At 52.3% G+C, this 9120-nt stretch overlaps 1 protein-coding gene across 1 annotated transcript; it reads right to left on the bottom strand.

The window, feature by feature from the left end:
* Positions 1-1339: 1339 nt before the first annotated feature.
* LOC136996277 (olfactory receptor 14C36-like) lies at positions 1340-7883 on the bottom strand. Its single transcript, XM_067317205.1, has 2 exons — positions 7878-7883; positions 1340-2353 (listed from the first exon to the last, which is right to left on the bottom strand). The coding sequence occupies exons 1-2, from the start codon at positions 7881-7883 to the stop codon at positions 1340-1342; spliced, it is 1020 nt and encodes a 339-aa protein (XP_067173306.1).
* Between the last annotated feature and the right edge of the window lie 1237 nt (positions 7884-9120).

The following is a 9120-nucleotide window of genomic DNA, read 5'->3' as shown; positions in this document are numbered from 1 at the left end:
CATGTCCACAGCAAAGGACAAGGGGAGCAGCTCCCCAGCAAGGGGAGGAGGCCCCACAATGACACCAGTCACTCTCCATCTCCCCTGCTCTTGTGCCCAGGAGATCCCCCTCCCTGTCTGCCTGCAGCCCCTCCATGCCCACCCCGCTGCCCAGGACAGCCCAAGAGCTCTGGCCCTGCAGCCCCTCCAGCAGCTCCTGCTGCCCCAGGGACAGAGCAGCCTGCCCCAAGCTGGTGCACAGAGAAACCGTTTCTCGTTCTCATTTTCTACCTCTGAACGCTGCCCTGCTTTTCTCCTGGGACATTCCTGCTCCCCAGAGAGCCTTTTCCCAAGTGAGTGTGTCAGATCACACTGGGGCTCTGAGCTCATCCCCCAGAACCCACAGATTTCACAAGCAGAGCAGCAGGCCCTTTTGTAGTGCAATCCGCTGGGCATAGTTTTGACTCCAGCCTCTGAAGAAAGGCCAGACTTCATGTAGGTCACTGATAAGAACCACTTTTATTATAGAAAAGTTATTCTGGAGGCCAGCTCTGGCATAAGGGTGCCCATTGCCTGGTGGTGCCTGTGCTCATAGAACACATGCACAGCCCTACCAGCACCACGTTACAGGAGCACTAAGGCCATATACACACTTCAGAGGAAGGCAAGACAGTGTGAAAATGAGGAGAACAGCTCTGAGAAGAGACAGTCCTGCTGCTGTTGGTGGCCCTGTCTCCAGGGAAGCTGCAGCCCCAATGTGAAGGCTTCAGTGATGAAATGCCTGCTGTGGCAGTGGGAGGACGGTCCTGAGGAGCACAGGATCTGTCCCCACAGGCTGCATCCAGACTCTCCTCCCCTCCACTCCTGTTCCACTGAGCATTGGAGCACTGTAGAGGGAAGGTACAAGCCCACAATGACAGCTGGCAGCCACCCTCTCAGGAGAGGGATGTGAGATCCCACCCTGACTGTGGCCAGGGGATGTGAGCACTCCCAGTGAAACAGGAACCATGGTCACACCCTGTCTGTACTGGTCTGAGCCTGACTCTGCCCCCCCGAGCTCCCTTGCTGTCAGAGCTGAGAATGTCACTTCCAAGGGAAACTCTTCTCATTGCACTGAGGACATGCAAGGGAGCTCAGACTAGTGGGCTTCATCTCTGCTGATGAAGGGGAAAGATGCCTTCTTGCTTCCACACAGTCTCTGGGTCAGATTCAAATGAGAGATTCCTGAGAAGTGGCACAAACCAAAACTTTTTCCTTTTTACAAGAAGGCATCAGAGAAAAGGAAGAAAGAAAGAAATGAACAACACATAGCTTTGATGTCAGGTACCCTGGGAATGGGGAGTATGTGCACATGGGACAGTTATTGGTGCCAACATTGCACCCATTGGATCAGTTTCCTCAGCGCATCCTTGAGCTCCTTGTTCCTCATGCTGTAGATGAGAGGGTTCACTATTGGAGGAACCACCGAGTACAGAACTGCCATCACCAGATCCTGAGCTGGGGAGGAGATGGACAAACTGAGCTGGGCAAACATGAGGGTGCTGACAAACAGGGAGACCACAACCAGGTGAGAGAGGCATGTGGAAAAGGCTTTGTGCCGGCCCTTCTCAGAGGGGATCCTCAGCACAGCAGTGAAGATCTGCACGTAGGACAGCACAATGAAAACAAAACACCCAAGGACTAAACAAAGACTAACCACAGTAACTCCAGATTCCCTGAGGTAGGAGCCCGAACAGGAGAGCCTGCGGAGCTGGGGAAGTGAACAGTAAAACTGCTCCACGGCATTCCCTCGGCAGAGTGGTAGTGAAAAGGTATTTGCAGTGTGCAGCACAGCATTGAGAATACCACTTCCCCAGACAGCTGCTGCCATTTTGACGCAAGCTCTGCTGCCCATGAGCGTGCTGTAGTGCAGGGGTCTGCAGATGGCAACAAAGCGGTCATAGGCCATGACTGTGAGAAGAAAGTACTCAGCCAAAATGAAAAAGACAAGGAAAAAGACCTGGGCAGCACATCCCGAGTAGGAAATTGCCCTGCTGTTCCAGAGGGAAATGGCCATGGATTTGGGGACAGAGGTGGAGATGGAGCCAAGGTCGAGGATGGAGAGATTGAGGAGGAAGAAGTACATGGGAGTGTGGAGGCGGTGGTCACAGGCTATGGCTGTGATGATGAGGCCATTGCCCAGGAGGGCAGCCAGGTAGAGGCCCAGGAAGAGCGAGAAGTGCAAGAGCTGCAGCTCCCGTGTGTCTGCAAATGCTCGGAGGAGGAACTCTTTCGGGGAGCTGCTGTTGGACATTTGCTTCTTCTGGGCACAGGGGACTGTCCAATGAGGGAAAGACATTAACAAGTTAGGACAGACTTCTCTGAGCAAAACTTCCTATTTATTACAACTCTGCCCTCCCCCAAAAGTAGACATTACCTCTCCCCATCTTGCCTTGCAGCCTAGGCAGAAACCCCAGGGTCAAATGGTCAAATGTCCTATGGATGGGGTGTCCTGAAGAGAGAGCTGGCTCATTCCAAGCCATCCCCCTTTTGCAGAGGAGTGATGCACTTCACTCATAAGAGGGAAGCAGCACTATGTTTATTGTGGAAAGTCAGCGACTTAACAAAGTTCAGCCATAAATGAGAATGTTTTAACGAGGTTTGACTGGCAAGGTTCACTCAGTTATTTACTGCATGAAGGACAGGGTCAGATGCACATGCAACGGAGACCCTCCCGTTGAGTCACAAGGTTCAGAGTGGACCCCCTTGCTTTCCAAACTCCTTCTGAGAGGAGCCTAGGAGCAGCTGGATCCAATCTTAGCCCCAGACTTTGTCAACTGTTTATGTCTAAAGGAGCATGTGTGAAGGGGACCCTCCCGTTGAGTCACGAGGTTCAGAAAGGACCCCCTTGCTTTCTAAACTCCTTCTAAGAGGAGCCTAGGTGCGGCTGGATCCAGTCGTAGTCTCAGACTTGGTCAGCGGTTTATGTCTAAGGGATTACGTGCACAATTAATCAGAGATATAACTTAGCAAAGTTTAGCATGCTATTAATCACTTACCAAGGATCTGTTGTGGGTAAGGAATCTCTCAACCTCGAAGAGTAACCTTGAGAGGCGTCCCTGCTCAAAAGAAGGTTCTGCAATGCAGCCCGCTGCTGTGCAGGAGAGCTCAATGGGCTCTGGGCTGCCCCCTATTTATGGGGGGGGGGGGAGATGACTGATTCATAGTCATATTTGCATGCTAGACAGGTCTTAGTTGGTGCCTGCTCAATTAGCCCCTGCCTACATGCTGATTACAGGGAGGTTAGGTTGAGGGGGAGAGAGCACATCGTGGAGGGGGGGGAAGGAGCACACTGTCACCCCACCCCCCACCCCCCACTGCATTGCCCAGAGCCCCAGAGGTGAGAGGGGGACTTGGCAGCTCATTGTCAAGGACACGTCCGTGTGACAGGACCCACAGGGTCATTGTCTGAACTGCATTTGAAATCCCCCTGCCCAGAAAGTCCGAGGGGAAGGACAAGAGCAGCATGGACAAGTGGGGACACATGAAGCAATACCATGATATTTCTGCCAAGGGAGGCAGGGACATGGAGAGACATGAGGGCGCTTAGCAGTTTCTCCTGTTCTGGATGGCCAGCTGCCAAGGAAATGATGCATGACCTAGACCCCACAGCACTGAGGGCCAAGGGCTGTGCTGGCTGAGAGAGGAGAGAAGGCAATGAAGTTTGCAGTTTCCACTCACTCTTTGACCAGGACACTGCTGCCTGGAGCTGTCCCTGCAGGGAGCTGCTTCTCTGTCCCCACGTCTCTCCCCTGTCAGTGCTCACAGACCCCATCCCACCCGCTGGGTGCTCAGCTCTGCCCTACAGAAATCTCCCAGGGGCAGGGCACTGCACAGGGGCACCTCCAAGTTTGCAGGTGCTATGGAGCAGGTGAGACAAACCTTGATGAGGCTGGAAAGGTGATGCTGGCTCTGCTTGTAGGCTGAGGGGTGGATGAAGGGATTTCCTGAGTTCCTCCCAGACTTGTTCCTCTCTCACTGTTGCTGTTCTGGAGTCTCAATCCCCTGTTTAAACCTGACAGATCCAATAACATTTCATGCCACCCAAAGAGAATAAAACTGAAAGAAGAGACTCATGAAAGCTCCTTCCCTTTCAGGCATCCCTGCCTTGATCTTCCTTTTGGAACTCCCTCTCCAGAAATGCTCCCAGGGTGAGATGGAGCTGTGAGCAGCCCTAACTCACACAGCACCCTCTCAACGGGAGAATGAACCTGCCCTGACAGGGGTCAATCCTCCCACCCAGAGCTTCTCCCATCAGTGCCATGGGGAGCTCCCCGGGCAGTTTGAGTGCTGACCCTTGCAGGTGGCAGAGTCATTGCCCGGGCACACAGCACCCTGGGGTGCAGGGACACTGCTCTGAATCAGAGCTCTGGGCAGACCTGTGTGCACACCATGGCTTAACCCCCCTGCAGCGATCCTGGGAGAAGGCAGCAGGACACCCTGTCCCTCTGACAGTGTGGCAGGGAATCCCTGCTCTGAAGCATCTCCTCCTCCTGCTTTGCACTCGAGAAGCTGGGAGAGTGATCCTTAAAAAACAGTCATGGGATGGGATGGATTTAGAAGACTCCTCCAGGACCCTCAGTAGCATTGCACTACAGCCAGGAGTACAGAATTACCGTGTCAAGGGCTGTGAAGATTTCTCCCACAATAAGCTCTCCTCTGTCCTCCCACTCCACACTGCCTTTCACTTCTCTCTGTCTTCTGTCATCTTATGTCAGCAAGAGCAGGCAGTGCCCGGAGCCCTGCTGCTCTTTGCAGAGGAGCTGCTCCTGCACAGAGCTGTCTTTGTGCAGTGCTGCCAGGTTGCCAGGAGCTCCCTCCATCCCAGGAGCCTGGCAGAGGCTGTGCTGAAGGCGTAAACTTCTCTCTCCCTTGTGCTCCCTTCTCTTGGGAAATGTTCACTGAGGTAGACCTATGGTCTCTCTCTAAACAGTGGAGAGAGACTGATTCCAATGTTGCAATTCGTCACATCATGGGATGGTTATCTACAAGACGTGGAAATGTCCCACCCTGGACACCCCTATTCCCACCTCTTAGCTACACAGGACACGTAGACAGGGACATGAAGGGAGCTCATTTTCCCAGGGTTCAGGTACTGCTTCAGATGAGTCAATCTGGGCATGTCATGCCAGTTTAGAAGCTCCTGGGGTGGAGCGAGATTCAGATCCCGCCCGTGAACTCCACAAACAAACAGGAGACGGGATTCCCCTTGTCAAAGCTGAAGTGTGCTCAACAGAGATGTCTGCATGCAAGCTCCTTGTCTAAGCTCCCATTATAATCAGTGGAGATGGAGGTTGGGAGTCAGTTGCCCACACACAAACACCTGGTGACCTTTGAAGAGACAGGGTGTTCCCAGACATGTGCCAGTGTCTGCTTGCTGTGATGGAGCAAGTGTGAGACCTGCATCCTTCTAGAGCATGAGGTGGGGGCCAGGTGGGGAATTTCCTTGGCCATCTGAAATGACACTACATGCCTGCTACTGCTCCTAGAGCTCCACTCACTAGGAAGCTGAAACTCATGCACATCTCTACATTGCAAGCAGTTAATGTAATTCAGTGCAGAGCCTTGAATTAATGACATAAAAATCGATCATAGGCAGGACCATGTCAGATGCCTGGGGTGTCCAGCACAACCACAGGTCTCTAGCAGATACAGCATGGGACCTACAGGAAAGCCATATCCTTTTGGGGTGGTTGCTGGGCAAGTTCCCAAGGGCATCTCAGGTTTTCTGCCTGTGCCCAAATAACTGAATTCCACCACTGCCTCTAGACAAAGTCCATCCCATCTACATTCAAGCAGCTGCATAATTGGGAGGCACATCACACCAAGGCCTCCGCTGTAGTTTCTGCACTCTCAAACCCTTCAAGCTCTCCCACCCCTGAACCTCTTCTCATCCCAGATGATATGAACAGGGACTGTGCTAATGATGTCCACAGGATGGCTGGATCACAGGCTGTGCAGGCCCAGGGACTTCTTCAGTGAAACCTTGTCCTTCCTGGAGATCGGTCGACCTCTTTCACAGGCCCTGTGGTGCTACAAAGCCAGCTCAGGCAGCAAAGCCCTTTCCTGCCATTTCCGCACAGCCCAGCTCTCTTTTCCTCTGGCCTCAGGTACTGCAGGGTTTGCTCCCTTAGTGGGAACCTCCTTTCACCATTACATTGACACCTGCTGCCTATGCCAGCATGTCCCTGCACTGAAGTGGGCCGTTGCACATACAGTGTCCTTGACTCTTGGTAACCTGGTTCACCATGAGCAATCTGTGCTCTGTGCCACAGCTGAGGCTCTGCAACCCAAATATATGCAAGCGAATGCAGCCTGGGGCACAGACAAGAGCAGATGGAGATGCACAAGTTGTCACAGGACTACAGCATTGCCAGAATAACTGAGATGTGGTGGGATCACTCACATGACTGGAGGCCTATGATAGCACAGTACAAGCTCTTCAGGAGAAACTGTTGGGGAAGATGAGGAGGGGGAATGGCCTTTCTGTGAAGGGGCAGCTCAGATGTATGGAGCTCTTCCCTGGGATGGACAAGGAGGTGCATGAGAGCTTGTGGGTAAGCATGAGAATAAGGATGACATTGTGATGGGAGCTACAGACCATGTGATCTGGGTGAGGAGGTGGACGCAATCTGCTTTAAGCAACCTGAGGAAATCTGTGGCTCACGGGCTCTGGTTCTTATGGGGAGACCGTAATCTCCCTGACATTCACTGGAAGGACAAAGAGCAGGGTGCAAGGAGTCCAGGAGGATTTTGGAAGACATCAGGGAAAACTTCTTAGCACAGCTGCCAGATGGGCCAATAAAGGCGATGCTTTCCTGGATGTGGAAATTGCAAACAAGGAGGAACTGCTCAGGCATGGGATAGTCAGTGTCAGCCTCGCCTACAGTGACCATGAAAAAGTGGACTCCCAGATCCTGAAGGGAGTGAGGAAGGACAGCAGCAAAGTACAGACGCTGGGCTTCAGAGGAACAGACTTGGGCCTGTCCTCGGGACTGGTGGGGGAGCCCATGAGAGGCAGCTCTGGAAAACTGGCAGGGCTTTAAGGACAGCACCCACCAAGCACCAGAATGGTCCATCCTGATGCACAGTAAAACCAGTAGCCATGTCAGGGGACCAGCTTGGCTAAAGAGGGAACTTGCACCTGAGCTCCAGGACAATAAGGTAGCGTAGGGGAAGGGGGAGGAGAGAGAGGCTGCAAGGAGGAATTTAGAAATATTGTCTGGCAAGGTAGGCATGGTGTTTGGGAAGACAAAGCTCCCCTAGGATTGACACTTGCAGAGGATGTCAAGAGCATGAGGATGAACTGCTACTGCTGCAGTAAGAATAAAAAGGAAAAGGCGGGCTCACTGCTGAATGGGGCAGGGAATCTAGTAACAGCAGATGCAGATAGGTCTGAAGAAACCAATGCTTTGTTAGCTTCCATTTTCACAAAAAAGGTCTCTCAGGCTGTTGTGCCTTACCTCAGGACTCCTGAGGAGAAGAACAACCAACAGGGGATGAGGTTAGTGAGGGGTTACTTGTGAGACCTCAAACTATGCAAGTTAATGGGGTTGGATGGGCTGCATATGAGGATGCTCTGAGAGCTGGCTGCTGTCATAGCAAGACCACTTGCTATCATATTTGAAAGGCTGTGGAGATAGGGAGAGGTCCCAATGACTGGAAAAACGCAAATGTTACATCCATCTTCAAAACAGGCCAACAGGACTACTTGGGGAGCTGCAGGCAGTTTAGCCTCACTTTGGTGAGGAGCATCTCATGGAGTGAATCCTCTCAGATCACATTTCTGGGCACATGAAGGAGAAGAAAGTGATAGAGAGCAGTCAGCACGGATTTACCCGGGGTAAATTGTGCCTCACCGACATGATTAACTTCTATGATTAAATAACTGTATTTGTGGATGGAGTAAATGACTTTTTTCTGGACTTTAGCAAGGTGTTTGACACTGTCTTCAACAATATTCTTGTTTGCAAGTTAGAACATTACTGCCTAGACAGATAGACAACCGGATGGGTAAAAAGCTGCTTGGATAGTCAGGCTCAGAGGGCACTGGTGAATGGGTAGCGCTCTCCCTGGTAGCCAGAGATAAGTGGAGCACCACTGATCTCTCCAGGAACCTGTCCTGTTTATCATCTTTATTAGTGACACGGAGGAAGCAACACTCATCATGCTTGTAGATTGCCCCAAAATGGAAGGGGAGACCAGTCATATGCTTGAGGGCTGCCATTCAGAAGGACTTTAGGCAGGCAGGAGGAATGAGCTTCAGAAACCTCACAAAATTCAGCAAGGACAAATGCCAGGTCTTGCACCTGGCATAGACCAATACCCCACATTGTTACAGGCTGGGGCCTGAGGAGTGGCTCTGCGGAAAGGCCTTGAGGGTCCTCGTGGACAGGAGCCAAAATACGAGCCAGCAGCGTTCCCTGGCAGCAAAGAAGGTGAAAAAGCACTGTGGGCTGTAGGACCAGGAGCACAGGCAGGAGGTGGAGGGAAAGGATGATCCCCCTCTAGTCACTATTCATTCAAACACGTATAGAGTACTGCATCCAGTTTGGGTCCCCAGAAAAAGAAAGAGGTTGGTAACTGGGAGCAAGTTTGGCAGAGGGCCCTCGCGATACTTGGGGAGCTGGAGCACTTTGTCTGTGAAGATGCAGGGCTTGTTCAACCTGCAGAACAGATGGCATGGAGGGACCTCATAACAGCCTTCCAAAGGCTACAAGGAGGTCACCAGGAAGATGGAGCCAGGATCTTCACCATGGTGCGTGGTAGATGGACAAATGACAATGGGCATAAGTTGAAAGAAGAGAGGTTCATGCAGGGGATAAGGAGACGCTTTTCCACTAAGAGGATGGTCAGGTGTTGGAACTGGTTGCCCGGAGAGGCTGTGCCGTCTTCTCCCTCAGAGGTTTCCAAGACCAGACTGGATCAAGCCCTGAGCAACATGGCTGACCCCAGAGCTGACCCTGCTGCAAGCAAGGAGACTGGGCTAGAGAGCTCCTGAGGTCCCTTCCACCCTGATGGAGTCTGTGATTCTTCCCCCTCTGGGTCTTAGCTTGTCGATGTCAGGGAAAGCACACGGGTTCCCCTTAACAGTGGAAGTAG

Source organism: Apteryx mantelli, unplaced genomic scaffold (genome assembly GCF_036417845.1).
Source record: "Apteryx mantelli isolate bAptMan1 unplaced genomic scaffold, bAptMan1.hap1 HAP1_SCAFFOLD_33, whole genome shotgun sequence".
Taxonomy (NCBI): Eukaryota; Metazoa; Chordata; class Aves; order Apterygiformes; family Apterygidae; genus Apteryx; species Apteryx mantelli.
The sequence above is the reverse complement of the archived record's forward strand: the minus strand, read 5'-3'. Positions and strand labels throughout refer to the sequence as shown.